General features: G+C 33.3%; 4 protein-coding genes across 4 annotated transcripts; 2 read left to right on the top strand and 2 right to left on the bottom strand.

Moving 5' to 3' along the window:
• Nucleotides 1-319: 319 nt before the first annotated feature.
• Nucleotides 320-2,155, bottom strand: LOC107491562 (chlorophyll a-b binding protein 6A, chloroplastic). Its single transcript, XM_016112434.3, has 4 exons — nt 1,917-2,155; nt 1,739-1,841; nt 715-1,003; nt 320-639 (listed from the first exon to the last, which is right to left on the bottom strand). Exons 1-4 carry the CDS (start codon nt 2,105-2,107, stop codon nt 500-502), a joined length of 723 nt encoding a protein of 240 aa, XP_015967920.1. The 5' UTR covers nt 2,108-2,155; the 3' UTR covers nt 320-499.
• Nucleotides 2,156-3,198: 1,043 nt separating this feature from the next.
• On the top strand, nt 3,199-5,805 carry LOC107491563 (rhomboid-like protein 19). Its single transcript, XM_016112435.3, has 8 exons — nt 3,199-3,349; nt 3,433-3,560; nt 4,028-4,088; nt 4,208-4,374; nt 4,592-4,697; nt 4,781-4,983; nt 5,091-5,228; nt 5,473-5,805. The coding sequence occupies exons 1-8, from the start codon at nt 3,293-3,295 to the stop codon at nt 5,561-5,563; spliced, it is 951 nt and encodes a 316-aa protein (XP_015967921.1). The 5' UTR covers nt 3,199-3,292; the 3' UTR covers nt 5,564-5,805.
• A 511-nt stretch (nt 5,806-6,316) lies between these two features.
• Nucleotides 6,317-9,126, bottom strand: LOC107491564 (uncharacterized). The gene is made up of 6 exons (XM_016112436.3): nt 8,776-9,126; nt 7,832-7,940; nt 7,603-7,733; nt 7,435-7,512; nt 7,136-7,282; nt 6,317-6,631 (listed from the first exon to the last, which is right to left on the bottom strand). The coding sequence occupies exons 1-6, from the start codon at nt 9,064-9,066 to the stop codon at nt 6,527-6,529; spliced, it is 861 nt and encodes a 286-aa protein (XP_015967922.1). The 5' UTR covers nt 9,067-9,126; the 3' UTR covers nt 6,317-6,526.
• A 1,854-nt stretch (nt 9,127-10,980) lies between these two features.
• Nucleotides 10,981-12,985, top strand: LOC107491565 (protein WHAT'S THIS FACTOR 9, mitochondrial). Its single transcript, XM_016112437.3, has 2 exons — nt 10,981-11,676; nt 11,750-12,985. The coding sequence occupies exons 1-2, from the start codon at nt 11,063-11,065 to the stop codon at nt 12,684-12,686; spliced, it is 1,551 nt and encodes a 516-aa protein (XP_015967923.1). The 5' UTR covers nt 10,981-11,062; the 3' UTR covers nt 12,687-12,985.
• The last annotated feature ends 5,808 nt before the right edge of the window (nt 12,986-18,793 follow it).

Below are 18,793 nucleotides of genomic sequence, written 5' to 3'. Positions count from 1 at the left end.
TGTTAAAAAAAATTACTCATATCATTATTACTTATTAAGAGTTATTATTTAATCAAGTTAGTTAAAGAAGTTTGCTATTAGTTAGTTTGAATGGATCATACATCTGACATCTCATTTCTTCATTGCTTGTGCAATCTTTGATCATAGTTAACCTTGGATTCTGCTTCCCATTAGATTCAAAAAACAAAGAAGAGTTATGATAGCTTTGTTTGAAAGTATCACTGTTTAGATGATGATGATGATGATTGGTGAAAATATTGAAGAAACTTTACAACAGAAAAGGAAGGATACAGTTATAGTGTTATACACACATCTTAACTTGATTCTAACGCCAATTATCACCATCTCTTGCTTCTTTTTATTTGATTATCATTCTCCTTGAGCTTAAAAGTTTCATCACGAAGTATGAGTTGTGACTTCTGAAACATATCATATCATATCATATCAAATTAAATTCTAATTACAAGTACAGCACAAAAGAGCAGAGAAATCTCTGAATTCAAAAGGGAATGATGACATTTCCAATGTTGTTGTGCCATGGATCAGCCAAGTGAGTGGCCAAGTTCTCCAATGGGCCAGTGCCAGGGTATGCTGATTGTTGCACACAGAATCCCACAAAAGCCAACAAAGCAAGACGTCCTAAGAATATCCAGCACGAAACAAATTTGTCTCAGTTTTCAATTCATCAAGCAAAGAAAAAATACAGAATGTTACCATTCTTGATTTCTTTGATTTTGTATTCGTGGAACTTCTTAGGATCCTTAGAGTATCCCAGAGGATCAAAGGCACCACCAGGGTATTTCTTCTTCTCGGGATCTTTCTCCATGCTTCTTTGGTGCTCCACAAAAGCAATAGCAAGGAATTCAATCACCAAAATGGTGGGGAGGGTGCCCCATGGAACAGGGTTTCCAAGGTAGGTTGCTTGGCCTCCGGGCTTCGCAGCCCATTCCTGAGCTTGCACCCAATTTCCTAAGCCCAATGCCTCTGGTACCAACATACCTGGCTGCAAAACACAACAAAATTCAAGGTTTTTTTTTTCCCTACTTGCTTTCTAAGTTCTTGTAGGCTAAGTTTGTTTACATGTACTGAGACACAGGACACAAAATTATGATAGATAAATCATATACAGATATTATGTATAGAGACATAAATTTTCTGTCAAGAAAGAAGAGGAGAGAGAAATGACATATGTAAATTAGATTTTTATAATGAGGAGTGTTAGGATATAGTACTTTTGTTAAATTTTGGCCATTACTTAACTATCAAAAAGAAATTAAATGATTCTATATCATTAGATGCAATTTTACACTATTAAAAACATCATTAATGGCTAATTGATGGCTAAGAACCACAAAATCTACTGATCCCTAGACTTTCTCTTTTATAATTTATTTTAGTTTATTACTAATCAAAATAAAAAAAAAACACTCATTTTTATACTATTTTACTAGAGAACCAACTAAGAGTGTAGTCAACTAAAACCAATTAGTTGAGAAAACAGGAAATCTGTTCTAAAAAAGAAAAAAAAAATTACTATCCTAATTTTTCGAATTTCAAAACTAGAAATATAAAGAATTGGCTTGAATTGGCTTATGTTATAATTTGTTTCCTAATTTTTTTTATTTTTATATTTATGTCCTTGTTTTGAGTGTCTACTCTTCTCAAGACACAGCCTAACTGTTCTATATAACACAGATCACAAAGAGGGGAAAGGAAGATTAAGCGAAGAGAGACTTACAACAGCAAGCATAGCCCATCTGCAGTGGATAAGTTCAGACTCCTTGAATCTCTCAAGATTCTCTGGTACTGCTCCAAGACGAAGAGGGTCAAATCCAAAGTCACTGAAACACACCACATCAAACTCAGGAATTAGAACCATGAAACCTGAATTGTTGAATCAATGAATGTGTATATACCCTGGAGCTGAACCGTCAAGGTAAGGGGGTCTAGGCTGGCCTGGCATCCAGTCAGCAGTCATGGAGAAGCGAGAAGACACATTGCTTCCAAAGCATGAGATTGGAATTGAAGTGGCAAATCTTGACTTTGAGGAAGAAAGAAGAGACGGGAAAGCTGATATAGTAGAACTCATCAATGTGTTAGACGCCATTCTCTCTCACTCAAAAATAGTCAATCAAGGAAATGGCAGCTTGTAAGTAAGTTGAAGCCTCAAGAATATAGGGAGACTGGTGTGGATATAGGCGAATCCAAAAGTTGCTTTCTATTGGATAATCATGGTGACTTCAGACAAGTCATTGGTCCACGTAGATATTTGTCCATCCACTTTGTCCCTTGTGGATATCTCTCTCTTTCTGTGTGGTGCAAATCACTTCCTAGATTCTCAAAAATCTAAACTCCATCGATCCATTTTTTGTGCAATCCGAACTAATTGCTCTCTGTAAAAAAGAAAAAAAAACATCTGCTTGCTAACTTAACAAGTTATTATGTTATTATCACTTCATATATGATATTTTTAAGTAAGTGTCAGGGAGTTCGAATTCCGACTTATGCATGCAGCAATTTATTGACCAGCGGTAGACCCTGAAATGAAGTTCATATTTGTGACGGATTAGTCCTTAACCTATCGGGTTGGGAGATACCGTTTAAGTAAACCAAAAATAAAAAAGATATGATATTTTTAACATAACATATTTATCTAAAAACTATAATGCGAAAAGTTCATATATGTGGAGTAAAGTTACTACCCGAAACGATAATGCATGTAAATTCTTATTATCATGCAGTGTGCTTTTTATTTCCCAATTACCATATTATATAATATATGTATACTAAAAGCTAACAATACATTAAAATATATATAATTTTTTGGTGTCTAGCTCTAGAAATAAAATTAATATAAATACACGTTGGAAATTTATGAAATACTATATGTATTTGTATACAAATGTATAATAATTAAATTGGTAGGTAAATTTTTTTTTTAATATGTACAATTGTACATAATATTTTTGTTTTCCTAATGTTTTTGGTGGTCTCTCTCATATGGGCTTTATATTGGGCCAAGGATTCTTGCACTTGGGTGGGCTTTATTTGTGTCCAATAATTTCTGAACAAGCAGTATACCAAGTGGTTTGGGCCCATATGTGGGCCTGAGTCCTGACCCAAAAAAATTTTTCCGAACAAGCAAATGATTTCTTCTTTCTTGAATCTTGAATAGTTGAATTAGTTTAGAAGTGCCACTCTAACTCTGAATTCTAATTGCACGTAGCATACGCATACCTCACTTGATTCATCACCTATCTTGAAATCGAAATTGAAATCGAAATCGGAGTCGATGAGCACGTCAGCGATTCCACTTGCCCCTGCATCTTCATCTTCAGCATCTTCACCGGTATGCATCTCTCTCTCTATCTCTCTATGATCGTATTGCCAGATCTCCAAATTTTGTGACGGATTTTGTTCTTGTTATGACAGGGAACGGGGTTGTTGTCAGGTGGATTCACGAAGCTGTGTAAGGGCCTTGGAGTGGTTCTTGTTGCCGCTCACATTCTCGTTTACCTCTTCCCTTCTTCTCTTACCTACCTCGCTCTCGTTCCCGCCAGGTTCCCTCCATTTTTTCTTTACTATTGCTCCTCCAATTCATCGTTTTATTTTAGGGAATAGTCGGTTAATTTAAGACATGATTATCAAGGTAATCAAACTCAGGAGCTTAGGTAAAGTTCAATTGTAATCGTAGACTTGATTTAGGGACTTCAAGTTGGAAAAGTCGGTTGATCATGATGATGACCATGACGATGCGGGTGACTTGAGCTCCCTTAGTTTCAGATTGAAAGGAAACCTAATCTTAGATTAGTAAGGTTTCACAGCTTAAGCATTTTTGAGTCCTGTGCTTGTGCCTGTTCTTGCTCAAGTGTGAAACCATTGCTTTGCAATATTCAGTAAATTCTTTTCATAACGGAGCCTTTGCTTCTAGCCTTCATACAAGGGCTATTCATAGCCTGCATCCGGTTTATTTATTTTAAAGTTTTTAACTCTGGGAAGTTATTTTGCTGTTGCATTCATTTTGCAGGACGATTCCGTTCGCCTGGAATCTCATTACAGCTGGTTATGTCGAGCAATCTGTATATGGGGTATGCTCTTACTGTTTTTCACGCTTAAGTTTGTGTGCTATAGAACATTATAATTCCAGAGTTGCTTATGTTGTTTTGAAGAAAACTCAGCAATTGACATTGGTTGCACAATTTTATAGGTGGTGATCAGCACAATAAGTCTTCTGTTTATTGGAAAGATACTTGAACCAATATGGGGTTCCAGAGAATTCTTGAAGTTCATCTTCGTGGTTAACTTTCTAACTTCGATGTGTGTATTCGTCACCGCTATTGCCTTATACTACATTTCAACAAAGGAGAGTTACCTGTAAGCACATATTAATATTATCATCTGAGATGATATTTTCTGCATGTTGCTCATGCTACTTCCTGTCTCATTTTTACTTCTAATTATTTTTTGCCTGCCTCATCATTTTGAATTACTTGTTTTCTATTATTTGTCAAATCTTAACATATACTCTACTTTCCATTTCCACCATGTACTTGTTGTTTTGATCCACTTATGTTCTTTTGGAATTTTCTAGTTACACTCCCCTATCAGGATTTCATGGAGTTATATCTGGTTTCTTGGTTGGCGTTAAGCAAATTATACCAGATCAAGAGCTTCCTCTCATCAAGATAAAAGCGAAGGTTTGATACTATTCCGCTATTGCTTCGAAGTTGTTACTTTCCCGCAACGATAGGTTTATGTTGCCACTTCCATGTCTCTTCAGTGGTTGCCGTCTATCACTTTATTGCTTTCCATCGCCATCACCTTCTGGACAGAAGAGGCTGCCGAGTATCTTCCAACCATAGTGTCTGGCACATATATAAGCTGGATTTACCTTAGATACTGGCAGAGCAAACTAGAGACAAAAATTAGAGGTGACCCAACTGAGGATTTTGCATTCTCCTCATTTTTCCCTGGATTTTTAAGGTAAACTATGATCATAGGTTGTAACAAAAAATTAATGATTCATTATAGGCTCCTGAAATCTTTGTAGATATCAATAAATTTTTTTTTTTCTGGATGCTGCCTTGTAGACCAATCATAGACCCTATTGCATCAATATTTCATCGAATGCTCTGCGGAAGATCCGATGCTTTGAACAATGCTCAAGCTTACACCCAGGATAGTGAGTCTTTGCCAGGTTCTGACTCATTCGAAGCTACTAGGAGACGGTATTTTCACTCTACTGCAATTTAGTTATAATCAGATCAGTGATGTTGCCAAATAGAAATTGCTTCTGTGAGACATGTTGGAAAACAATAAAATAAATGAACAATGAACAGGAGGAGGTTCTCATCAGTTATTTTTCATTTTTGCCAGTTTTATTGGTTTCTTCAACTAAATTATTCGTATATTTGCCTTGTTTAGTAATAGTTCTTCTTAAACATTCCCTTCTAACTGATCCTGTTGTTGCAGAGAAAGAGGAGCCCGAGCACTGGAAGAGAGGTTGGCTGCTGCGCGCATTGCTGGAGAGTCACAAAAGAGAGATGCTGCAGAAAATGTATAATTCCTCAACTTTTGTAAATTGGGATCGGTTCAGTCAATATGAAACTATTACAAGTGACATTTTCGGAGGGGTAATAGTTACAAAATTTTTGTCTAGGTCAAGTAACATTTTTATGTTCATTTTCCGTTGGACAATGATATTTGTGAATCTAAAGTTTTTTCTTTCTTCTGTCGGATAAATATAACCGACTCACATTTGTACCTAACCAAGATATAGAATAAAAAGATTTGTTGTATTTGTTATACCAGTATCAATAGTAACTTTCGCATGCATCCAAGTTTTTGCTCTCCTTCGTTGTTTTGTTTTCGGTAACCTGGCATATTAGGTATAATTTATTTGAAAAATAAATCAATCAATCGTGTACCATGTTGCATGGATTTTGGAAAATATTTCGTCCCGCTGATTCGTCAAAATTTATAATGTTTAAAAGAAAATTTGCATCTATATTTTAATCAAAACAACCACACAATCCAGTTCTCCGAGAAAGTAGAGTTGCTTGGAAGAAAATGGTCTCTTAAGTTTTAACACAGCTTCATAATTAAGATTAGAACCCAAAACTTGTATAAGCAAGTACAGTCCTTACCGAAATGATTGCAATGCTAAGTCTCACGGTCAGGACATAATGCAGTAAAATTTCATGTGTTTCTACCTAAAGAATGTACCTAAAGAATGTAAATGTTGCTTTAGTGCACAAAGAATAGCATATTCTAGACCAGAGTTAAGATTGCAAATTGTAGCACATAATTCATAAAGAAGAGGAAGAAAACATTTATAACGATATACTCAAATATCAAACCTTATGATAGTTCACTGAAAGGCAATTCATGTTTAAAGAAATTGCACAAACAAGAAGCACACTGGCTCCATTTTGCAACTCCAAAATGAATGGACAAACGAGAATGAGTAACCTATATTTGGTTAAAGAGACTTAACAAATTGATAATAAGCATGACATAAGGTTGCTTAATCCCCGGCTTTTCTGTATTCTGGCTTCAGTTCATAAGTGCCTTGATTAGTTCCTTTGTTATTGTAGACACACAGATCTTTAAGTATATCTTTCAGAAATTGCTGCAGAAAAAAGTGTGTTAGATCCAACACATCAGTTATATAAGGCACTACTGAAACTATATATCTTGCTTAAAATAAATAAATAAATGTCAGGTGGAGAGATAATGGTGAATTTTTTTCATATCCATGTGTAATCGTGAGATATCTACCAATTGAACAGAGTAAGATTACATAACAACAGCAACAACACCAGAGTCTTTGCTCACTAGATAGGCAACAGCACAGAATAAGATCTCAACAATTAATGATACAGTACTAATCTCTCAGAATTTCTCAGCATGATATATACAATTTCTTTGAACTAATGAAATCTACCTGGCACATTTAAGTCGTCCAATTGCATACGTATTGGGCATCTAGTGTACATGCATAACCACTAGAAGCAACAAATTCCTCATATTATGACTCTATGTTTCCAACGATTGCTCCATAAGATTATCGTAAAGTAACATCCAATAGACTAAAGCTGGATATTAAGAGAAATATATTAGTCAAAGCACATACTTCAGGTTGGTCGGTTTCTTGTATGAGATTTCTTAAACTCCAATTTGGCTGCCGTTCAAACAGCTTAAACACAATTTCTTCCATCTCTCCACGGTCCCTTCTTGTTCTCTTCGTTTCTGTTGCTTTAGCTGGAGCTTTCTTCTTTTCCTAATTCAATATAGAAACTTCAGACAAACAAAAAGAAATATATCAAACTGCATATGGCTAGTTATATAAATTCTTCAACTCCAACTCCTCATCCCCGGATTCCTCTCACTTTGCATGGTAATACGGATTTAGATTTTGCATGAGGAACTTACAATGGGTCCAGAAGATGATGAAAAGGTGAATAGTCCAGGCATCGGTCTCATATGAGCCCCACTATCATTGTCAATAACCTGAAAAATAGAATAGTTAAGAAACCTGAGGCAAATGAAAGTTGCTCAAAACACTACATCAATATTATGAGAATGAGAGCCACAAGAAACCTGTATCTGTCTAGTTTTGACCATGTACTTCTGTGTCCTCTCACGGCATATTTTCCCATAAAGTTCCATGCTTTGCTTGTGGGGTCTCATGTCAAATTTGTTCAGTATCTTTCCCTCCACACATATTTTTCCTACAACCAGCAACATTATGTCACAGAAAGATATGAGCTAACAGCTTAGTTACCATCACATGTAAGTTCTATCAAGTCAAACAATGACAAATATTTACCTTGGGGTGTGTCCGAGAAGACAGACATGGGAATGAAGTCTTTAGACATATCCATAGCAAAACATCTGGGTATATTCCCAGCTTCGGTCGCAGCCAACTCCATAGTAAACTGAGGATTTTAACTAAACAATCAATTTAAAGAGAAAAAAGAAAAATTACAGAGAGAAGTGTCACTAACAATAACAATCAAAATATTTTCTCACATATGATACACAACATATCCCATTCTTAAATAGAAATAAAAAGCAAATTCTAAAGCAATTCAAGAAGTTAAATTTGATTTTGACCAAAGTTATATAATTCAAATACAAAGCTAGTTACATTTGATTTTGACCTTCATATCATGTTTGTTAAAGCAATGAAGTAAAAAGTTAATTTCATTCACGGCCCCACTTATCTACTCAATTAAGCAGAAGGTTAGTCTTGTAAATTAGATTCAAGAAACATCCAGAGGATCAAATCAGATTTTTAATTGCTCAACTGCTCCATAACTATATAAATTGCAAGATCCAGAGATAGCTGGCTGATATTAACTCCAGCCGGTGAATAATCACAAAATAAATTAATATTGCATTGCTATCAACTTAAAATTCATTGATATCAACAATTTATGTTGCTGAGATGTGAGAGCTGGTTCTTGAATTGCTACCAACCATAACAGCAGCATTGTAATGCTTAGAAATCAAGGAATCAGGCCATGGCATGGCATGGCATTTCCTCAACATGAAGCAACGAAAGCTGTCTACACTAAACAATGAATCTAGAATCAACCAAAAAAATGACATTTTTATTTTTTACTGAAGCCGTGTTAATCATAATTCGCTAGGGTTTAAGAAAAGAACTGAACAGGATTTTTGTTTAACGTTGTTACTTTGTTAGTGGAAAGATATGAAGATGGATTTGAGGCATTGAGCAATGTGATGTGCGAGGGAATGGGAATGTACCTGGGGAGGAGAGTCATCGGAGGAGGAGTTGTCGGAGTTGTTGAGGGGATCGATGGAAACGATGACCTTGGCGACGGGGCGGGAGGGGTCGGATGAGGGAGAGGCGCCGAGGCAACGGGAAACGAGAGGAGGGCACTTCATAAGCCACATGGCTCTCTCAGCTTTGCTTGTCTCTAAGTAACCGCCATAACCGTATGATCCACCACCGGCTTTGTTCACATTCTGCTTGCTTCCTCCTCCTCCTCCTCCTCCTCCGTCAGCTGCCTCCGCCTCAGTTTTAATTGATTTCATTTCAACCGCAACGGAAACCGTTTTCCTTGCTCTATTCTCTTTCTCTACATTACGTGCTATTTTGCTCCCTTTTTTATACTCTCATTTTTTTATTTATTTGTTTTTTGTTTTCTTTTTCTCATTTCATTATCTATTTTATTGACCTTCCATTTTCCAAACACAATCCAATCTCTCAAGTCCCTAAGTCATAGCCTTTTTTCCAAAAATGAAAAATAAATAAATAAATAAACGACACATACAAATCTTTTTTAATCAAGTACAATAAAATTGCCAAAAATCCAACAAAAATAACGTATACATGTGAACATAGCTTTTTTTTCGTACATTTTCAGCACATTATTTTTTATTAAAAAACATAAAAATTTATTGATGTAGTATATAAATTTTTGTATATAGTACATAAATTTTACACAAAATACAAGTTTATTAATATAGTTAGAAGTGTTTATAGGTTAAATTTAATTAGATCCAGATTTAACACTAAAAAACATCAGATCTATTTTTGACCTAATTCAAAAGCAAGTCGAAATTAATTAAATTAAATCAAAATTATCCAATATAAAATTAGTATATGCAAATTTATAAATTTTATCTATTAAAATAATAAAATTTTATTTTTAAAAATTAAATTTAACAAATAAATAACTTCAGATCGGGTGACCCAAAACATAAACAGAATCCAACCCAAAAATAACAATGAGTAAAAATAACAAACATAAACCCAGCAACATATGCCTTGAGTCTGGACTGATTTCGGGTTAGGTCGAATTTTGAACACTCCTATTCCTTGATATAATATAAAAAATTTTGTACATAGTATATAAATTTTTGCTACGAATGTAATTTGTTGGTTTGGTGAATCAATATTTTGGACATGTGGTATTTTAAAAATTTTTGTGTTGTGCATACAAAATTTTTTGTATATATTTTATTGGTTAGATGTCAATGTTTTAGATTTCTAGTCCTTTAAAAATTTTCTATGTTGTGCACTAAATTTTCTCTGATGTTATTAAAATTTATGTGTTGTATATATTATGTTGGTTGAATATTAATATTCATGTGTTCCTTTAAAATTTTTGTGTGTGTTGTGATTTGTGAATCAAAATTTTTGTGTAGTAATTTTTTAAATATATATAAATGAAAAAGATGAAAAAGACCACAACAATAAAAATAATAATAACGAAGGACGAGAAAAAATCAAACAAAAAAAACTTTGGAAAAGAACAAATAAAAAAAAATACGATAATGACAACCACAATAACGATGACGCTGTTGAAAAAGATGACGATAATGATGACTACATTGACAACAATAATAAAAAACCTAATAAAATAAGATCTTAATTAAAAATCTCACTTTTTACATTCATATCTTAAATAATTTTTTTAAAAAATAAAAAAATTTGAACTCATAATCTCTAAATAAATATAAAAAAAATTATGTCATTCGAATTATAACTCGTTAGGATTACTTATCTTAAACAATTTTAAAACTTAAGTATATATGAATTATGATGTATGTTATTTTGAATGAAATTTTGAATTATAAAAACTTTTCAAGTTATGTATACACGGTATAACTTGAAGTATTATATGACTTTCGTGATAAATGAGTTTTAATTAAACTTAAATGATTAAATCTTAATTGAGAAAAAGTTTAGTTACTTTATCTATATTATTTTCTCTAATTTTATCTTACTTTACATTACCTTTTTAAACAATCAACCTTTTTTTGGGAGTTACAAATTAATTTTATTGTTGACAAAATCTTTAATACATAAATTGTTATTCGTTTAACAAAAAAGAATGTAATTTGGTTCAATCCTATTTTCATAAATTAAAAAGGTAAAATTTGGTAATAATGTATTAATTTTAAAGACTACAACTAGTAATAATTTTGTAAAACCCTAAATGAACCGAAGCTGAGTGTCAAAACCCTGTTCAGCAGAGCTGAGCTCAGTGTAAACTGCCGAAGCACTTTCCAGTTGATAGAAAGCATGACAATGCGGTGGATCATCCTCTTCTCCAGCTCCAACCGCCGCCAACAGCCACCACGCAAACAGTACAACAACCTCAACCACCTCAGAACCCTATTCGAAGGCACCTTCAAGGCCGTCCGCGACCGTGGCCTCGACCACGCCGTCGAGAGAGAGAAGCACCTGAAGCCACTCATCAGCCTCAAGAATCTCATCAAACGCGAACCCTCCAAATCCCTTCCCATCTCCATCATTACCCAAAACAAAGAATCCCTTCAATTACCATTTCGCCCCGTCGAATTCACCCGAAAATACCCCTCCGTTTTCCATGAATTCCTCCCCGTCGCCGCCGCCCTCAATGCCCCGCACATCCGCCTCACCCCGCAGGCCCTCTCGATCGATTCTGACGAGCAGCTCCTGTACCAAAGCGATGGTTACAAGGAACAGATCGCCAACCGCCTCTTGAAGCTCTTGATGATCTCCAGAATCCATAAGATCCCTCTCTCAATCATCGAACACCTCAAATGGGACCTCGGTCTTCCTCACGATTATCTTCACGGCGTTATTCCCGAGTTCCCTGATTACTTCCGTGTCGTCCAAGAAAAATCCCGTGCATTTCGAAACGATGATGACAGGTATTGATCGTAACTAACTTGTAACTAACGAATGCTTACTGCTTCTCTGTCTAACGGCTATGTTCAATGACAGGGTTTTGGAGCTGGTTTGTTGGAGCAATGAATTGGCAGTTTCGGTTATGGAGAAGAAGAATAAGAAGAAAGGGAGTGATTCTGAGTTCCCGGTGCAGTTTTCGACTGGGTTTGAGATGGATAGGAGTTATCAGAGGTGGTTGAGTCAATGGCAGAAGCTGCCTTATGTCTCTCCTTATGAGAATGCAGCTCATCTATCAGCTTCTAGTGATGAATCCGATAGATGGGTGGTTGGTGTTTTGCATGAGATTCTTCATGTTTTGGTTCCTAAGAAGACTGAGAAGGACAATCTTTTGATCCTTGGAGACTGGTTGGGTTTGAGGTCGAGGTTTAAGAGGGCGCTGCTTCAGCATCCTGGTATTTTCTATCTTACTAGTAAAATTGGTACTCAAACAGTGGTTTTGAGGGAAGGTTACAAAAGGGGATCGTTGGCCGAACGCCACCCATTTATGGATTTGAGGAGCCAGTATATTCACCTTATGAACACTACTATTAAGGAAGATGGGAAAGATGTTAAGGTGGTGCTAGGGAAAATCAACCAGGACGAGTCGAATGACAAGGACCTTGAAGAGGGTGGAACAGGAGAGGATGACAGGGAGATCAGAGGGGACAGGGATGAGTTGTCTGAAGCTGAAGCTGAGGATGCTAATGAGGATGCCTTTGAGGGCGAGGATGATTCTGAGGATGATGAAGAAGAACAGCCTCGAAGAGTTAACTTTAAAACTGCACCGAGTAGTTGGGGCAGAGTAGTAGGGCGAATGAAGCCTGTGAGAGATTCTAAGAGAGAAAGATCAGCTGGGAGGTCAACTCAGAAGTTTAGGGAGAGAAATCCATCAGAAGCTTCTAGAAGATTACAAATAAGAGGTCGAAATAAAGATGTTGAGAGTTCTGTACAGCGATCAAGATCTTCTAAGAGCAGAAGGAAGGTTATTACCTAGGAAGAACAACCCTGTTTAGTGAAGATTCAATCTGTTTCTAGCAACTAGCAAATTGCAGGTAGCTTTTGCCTACCGCTGTACCTTGATCTGTCCCTGTTATAAGTTTTCAAGATTCAAAGTTCTAATATCTTATTGTTTTGTATGCTTATATATGGAATTTATCAAGTTCGGCTTCGGTGGATGCTTGTTGTGCCCTTGGTCCTTGAATTAACTGTTTCTGTCTAGCTTTAGTGGTTTTGGTTCTAGTTACTAGTTGCTGCACTTATTTGATCTATATAGTTTGAAGGTTATAGATGTTCTCTCTCATGTTATAGCATATTGCATATTGCATATTGAAACAAGTAGTAAAAGGAAGGAGTATATTTATGGGCTAAAAATTGGGAAAATAGGGTGTTTTTTGTTTCAGAAAAGAAAAAGTAACTGTTGGTAAAAATGATTCAAAGTGTATTGGAAGTAACTTTTGCTAAAATGTCCATTCTTGTAAGGAAACTTGCTCTGCTAATAGCTGTCATGAAGGAAGGATAGGATCATTGCATGGCCAGTGCCGGAGAGTGGAGATTCTATTACTTGGAATTTGCATCCAATTCTTGCTGATAACATTTTTTCTCCTACTTCAATGTCTTACTTAGGGAAATCAGGTGATGTATTTGAGTATTTCACATAGATGACATGACACTGGATGTGGTTTGGTGTAATCGTGCTATCAAATTTCAAATGTAATGTTCCTGAAAACCGCTCCCACCTGCTAACACGATCAATGTCGCAAGTGTAGTTGTCCAACCCAAGAAGAAATAAAGCCCAGAAGTTTGCATCGATTTGGGCTGTGATCTGAACCATGCCCAAGATGACTTATGTTGTGAGAGGATAGAGTTTCCAATTTCATATGGTTCAGGCCCCAAAACGCGTCTCTGTGCAAAAAGCTGTTTACCAATTAAAAAAAAAGTAAATGAACCAAGTTGAGTTGGTCTAGTGCTTAACTCATTAGCAAGAATAAGAGGTTCGAATTCGTCTTATACATGCAACAATCCATTAATCAACAATAAATTCTTTATATGGTGAAAAAAAAAAGAAATGAATGTATGCAGAATGCTTGATACTTACTATTTGTAAAATAAAATTTAAAATGCTTATTAAAAGTAACTATATAGTGAGAAAAGACTCACTATTGTTATTACTAACCTTCAATCCTAAGCTTACTAGATAGAAGTTATTACCAAGTTAATTTTCATGGTGGAGATGATGTGAAGATTTTGGGGTGAAAATTTCCAATGAAGAAATACTTCATACTTCATATACACCTCTTCACAATCTATGTTCATTAATGAGTTCAAGGTTGAATTCATTGATAGAACCTGTTGTACTAGGGGGATTTTGCCCTGCCTAAATGCATTGTACTTGGTATCTCCTTGATCTTGTGGAGTTAGTTTCCCTTAACATAATGACATGCGCATGAATATAGCTAGTCATATTCCACCAACATCATCATCAATAGGTTTCAGAATAGTAATGTCCATTTATAATGTTCCTTCTGTTGAATAATGCTCTCAGGAAGAGTTTAGAGCATAACAACCGAATAAATAATAAATAAAAAAAGTAAACACCTATAATGACCTATATGATTATCACACTTGAATAACTTCCAACACCCATACCTACAGCATTGTTATCAACAAAGACACTCATACAATAAAATAGAAGTATAGAACCTAACTTAAATGCTTTTTTCATACATTACCATAAAAGTTGTATTTTAATTTTCAATATTCAACAGCTTGCAATTTTAAGCAAAGATATGCTGTAACTATAAAATCTAGATGATGATTGAAGAGTGAGGAAATCTCCACCTGATTTGTTCTGAACCAAAAGGTGAGAACCCACCAAAAACCAGTAACACTAAGCTTGTTTTCTTTCTAAAGTGGTTTCATCAGAGAGCAACTTATAAGAAAATGACCCTTCAATTTGTCGTGTTGTATATCAAGCCTTCGTTATTCCTTGGTACACATGGCTATTTTTTCCATATTGGTGCATTTTGATAATGATTGCATAAAATTAAAGATGGTTCATTCACTAGTGCAGTGCTGCGCACTAACTAATTAAAAGAGCATCCTAATCGAATCAGATATTACAAGATCATTCACATAACACACCATATATTATGTGCTATCTATATCCCCTATAATCTTATATTTTCTTCCTCTTTTACACTATCACTAGTTCATTTTATTTGCACAGATCACTACACAACAAGCTATCTAGCATATATAATTATTATATATCTGATGTTGCCATATATATATATTCCCTCGATATGACAAATACGCGGCAAAAATGACATTGAATTTATGCTCATTCATCACCTATTGGAGCAAAGAAAGGAATAATTATTGGTGACTAAGGATGCTAAAAAAATCCGCATCCACAGATATCTGTGGAGATTATTTCCGACGGAAAGATTAACAGAATCTTTAAAATTTTCATGAAATAAAAAATATGTCTATGTGAATAAATGATGACAAAGACGAAGATTGAGATACTCGTCCTATAAGACCAACAAAATGTTTGCAAAAAATTTTTATTTAAATATTTATATATAAGTTGTGTAAAGTTTATTAAAAAATTAAAATTTAATATCTACGGATATTCGTATATATCTATGGTTTTTTTTCCTGGAATTAAAAGTAGTAATATACCCTAACATTATAATTTTGAGTGTTTTTTAAAAGTGTGTAAAGTACATAAATCGAAGGATCCAATTTTTATATTTCAACTTTTTTTTTTAACAGAAATTTCTTGGTCTAATTTCTGTATCTTTCACAAATTGAATGGTTCAATTTCTGTAATTTTTACAAATCGAACGGTCCAATTTCTATACATTTCATAAATCAGATGGTATAATTTCTGTTTTTCTAATTAAACAATTCTACATTTAAAAATAACACCATATCAGTTCACATTTTAAAAAAATACCATTATTATTTCAATATCAAAAACAAAAAATGTATATCTGTTCTCCACCAAAAAAAAAAATAGAAATCCATAACGAGATGAAAAGCAGAGTATGAATTCTCTCCTACCTAGAGACCTATTGTCATTTGTGATTCCTTATCTTTGTATGTATAAAGTTGTTAGGCTAGTATGTAACTATGTACGTAGGTAGATGAAATTATTTTATACAAAATGTAAAAAAGAAAAATGAAATATAAAATAAAAGAGGAGACAGTTGATGAATGATGATACATACGTCAGTGACTGAAAATGTCCATCTGTAAAGTTGAAAAAGATGCGATACATTATTCTGTGATGAGTGCTCATCCCTAACCACTCCTTTTGCTATTACCTGGAAAGGTCACAAGTACCACTTTCCCACTGCCATATATGCTCCTCATCACTCAATGACTCATGACTCATCATCAGATAGGAATCAATAGCTACTACCCCTCAAACAAAATCTACACGTAATCATTTCCTTCACTTTAATTTCAAACTTGTATATGTAGTGTTAATTAACTGCTTTCGGGACTATAATTGAAGCCAAGTTTAATATATGAATTTGATGATCTCATGTCATGCATGCATACATTGAAAATGAGATAAAACTCTCGACACATTTATAATTTATTTACTAATTTACATTATAGCGAACGTTCTATGTAGATTTCTATATAATTTTTTGGGTAAAGGGGGACCGATATTATTATCATTGTTATAGCAGATTATATTAGCTGATAATATTTCGAGTTTGATGTCAATGTAAACAAGGTCTTATTAGGGACCAGAGTACAAAACATGTGTTCTTACTTTTTGGCAACCATATATAATTTTTTTTTTCATTTTTTAAGATTTTATTACGAGAATAATTAAGAATACTATAAAACTTCTAATATCCACTCTTAGATTTGATTTGATAAATTTTTTTGAAGAGATGTATTCTTTAAAAACATTAATTCTTCAATTTATATTTAGTAAATCTAAAAAATTATATAGAAAAAGTATAAGTAATCAATAATATTATTGAACAATGTGAATAATTGAGTTAAAAAAGTAAATTAATCTTAAATTTAATTAGTAATATTAAATTAGGGTGTAGTGTCTTTTAGTTGAAATAAATCAATTTTAAGGTCTATTGTTTATAGTATTTAAATAAATTATTAGTTACTTAGCATTGTCCAATTATATATTTATACCTATAACTTTTGAAAGATAGTGATACTTTTGAAAATATTTTAATTTAATTTGGTAAAGTTTTGTTTTTTAAAAAGTAACTTATAAAAATTAACTTTTAAAAAATAACTTTTTAAAAGTTTATAGCATTTATACTTGATAAATTAAATTAAAAATAACTTTCAATAAATATAAGTAACAACAAGTGTATTTGGTAAAATTACTCTTAAAATGCCAACGAGTTATAGCTTAAATGACATANTCAATTAATGTATAAAGTTATATTAGACTATTTAATTTGTTAAGTACAAGTCATTTTTGAAATGCTCTACTTGAGGTGTTTTTAAAAATACCTCTATCTTTTAAAGGTTGTAAATATCTTTTTTATTTATCAAATACAAAATGAAAACTTTGGACTTTTATGAAGCACAAACACATTTTCAAAATTTTTTACCAAACTAAGCCTTAAGATGGAGATTTTTAAAGTTGGCATGTGCTTATCAAAATTAAAAAATCTAATATAACTTCATACATTAATTAATTGTCAAATTTAATTTTTATATTTATGTCTATTATGGTCCTTTTTAATTTTAAAAGTTATTTTACTAAATATAATTATAGTATTTGTACTTATTGAAATTCATTTTTAGTTTAATTTTACCAAATGAAGGTACTACAACTTTTAAGTAGTGTTTGTTTTTAAATACTAGAAGAAATGAGACTGAGATTTAATGTTGTATTTAGTGGTTAGAGACTAAAACTAAAATTTTAGTTCCGAAACACAAAATTTAAGTATTTTCAATACCTCTAAAAAGAGGGAACACAAAAAACCGAAAGTTCTGAGGAGGGATGAAATTTTAACAACAATTTTTTTAATAACTAAGAATATTTCAATGTAGGAAAATATTATTTGTACACCAAAATCAGCTACTAAAATCAGCCACTAATGTATTTGTGTATAAATACATATGTGATTCAATTTATTTTCAATGTGTATTTGTATTCTAACATGTATTTTATACTGGCGGCTGACTTTAGTGTATAGGTAGCATAACCCTTTAATATATATTCTTATTTCATTCCATATTGATGTTAAACCAAATAGAATACTAAGACATAACTCAATCATCCATACTACACTAAGGTTTAGTTTGGTAAAGCTTTTTGAAGAGGTTGTTGTGCTTTTTAAAAGGTCAAACTCCTCATTTTGTGTTTGGTAAATCAAAAATACCATGTGCATATGCTTGCAGTTTTTAAAAGATCGGGGTACTTTTGAAAGTATATAAGATAGAGCCTTTTAAAGTTGGCTTGTACTTTTTAAAATTTAAAAGTCTAATATAACCTTATATGTTAATTAATTTTTAAATTTAATGCTTATATTTATGTATATTATAGTATTTTAAAATTGAAAAGTTATGTTACCAAACACAATTATTATTACTTGTGTTTATTTAAATCTATTTTAAATTTAATTTACCAAGCATAAATACTACAACTTTTAAAAAGTAAATTTTTTATTAAACTAAGCCTGGAGGTCATACACACAAGGACGTTGATGAGCTACACAGAATGGAGTGGTGGTGATCCTAGGGGAGGATGAGAGTACTGGGGATAGTAGGGGTTGGTTGATTTGTTGGTAGCTGGTTCTGTGTCTTCTTCTTTCTTTTATTTGCTCCACTTTAATGTGTTGAGCTTCCTTTGTTTCAAAAAAAAAAATAATCGGTCTTTCAATCTTTCAGTCTCTGTCTCATTATTTTTTAGTCTCAGTCTTTTTCCCAATTAAATACAATATTAAAAAATTTTTAAAAGACAAATTTCATAAACTACTCTTAAACAATAAAAATTTTACTAAACCAAATCTTAAAAAAATAATTTTGCACACTTACTTATATTTATCTAATTTTAACATATTTTTTTAATTATTTTCTCAGTGCATTTGCCTAACT

The sequence above is a fragment of the Arachis duranensis genome, chromosome 5 (assembly GCF_000817695.3).
Source record: "Arachis duranensis cultivar V14167 chromosome 5, aradu.V14167.gnm2.J7QH, whole genome shotgun sequence".
Classification (NCBI taxonomy): Eukaryota; Viridiplantae; Streptophyta; class Magnoliopsida; order Fabales; family Fabaceae; genus Arachis; species Arachis duranensis.
Note: the sequence above shows the minus strand (reverse complement) of the source record. Positions and strands in the feature narration are given on the sequence as shown.

Coding starts and splice junctions, on each gene's coding strand:
- LOC107491565 (XM_016112437.3), top strand. CDS start 11,063: ATGACAATGCGGTGGATCATCCTCTTCTCCAGCTCCAACCGCCGCCAA. Junction 11,677..11,749: donor TTTCGAAACGATGATGACAG/GTATTGATCGTA, acceptor GTTCAATGACAG/GGTTTTGGAGCTGGTTTGTT.
- LOC107491563 (XM_016112435.3), top strand. CDS start 3,293: ATGAGCACGTCAGCGATTCCACTTGCCCCTGCATCTTCATCTTCAGCA. Junction 4,089..4,207: donor TCGAGCAATCTGTATATGGG/GTATGCTCTTAC, acceptor ACAATTTTATAG/GTGGTGATCAGCACAATAAG. Junction 4,698..4,780: donor TCATCAAGATAAAAGCGAAG/GTTTGATACTAT, acceptor ATGTCTCTTCAG/TGGTTGCCGTCTATCACTTT.
- LOC107491564 (XM_016112436.3), bottom strand. CDS start 9,066: ATGAAATCAATTAAAACTGAGGCGGAGGCAGCTGACGGAGGAGGAGGA. Junction 7,513..7,602: donor TCAAAACTAGACAGATACAG/GTTTCTTGTGGC, acceptor TCTATTTTTCAG/GTTATTGACAATGATAGTGG. Junction 6,632..7,135: donor AAGAAACCGACCAACCTGAA/GTATGTGCTTTG, acceptor TTTTTTCTGCAG/CAATTTCTGAAAGATATACT.
- LOC107491562 (XM_016112434.3), bottom strand. CDS start 2,107: ATGGCGTCTAACACATTGATGAGTTCTACTATATCAGCTTTCCCGTCT. Junction 1,004..1,738: donor GATGGGCTATGCTTGCTGTT/GTAAGTCTCTCT, acceptor TGTGTTTTGCAG/CCAGGTATGTTGGTACCAGA. Junction 640..714: donor AATCAAAGAAATCAAGAATG/GTAACATTCTGT, acceptor GGATATTCTTAG/GACGTCTTGCTTTGTTGGCT.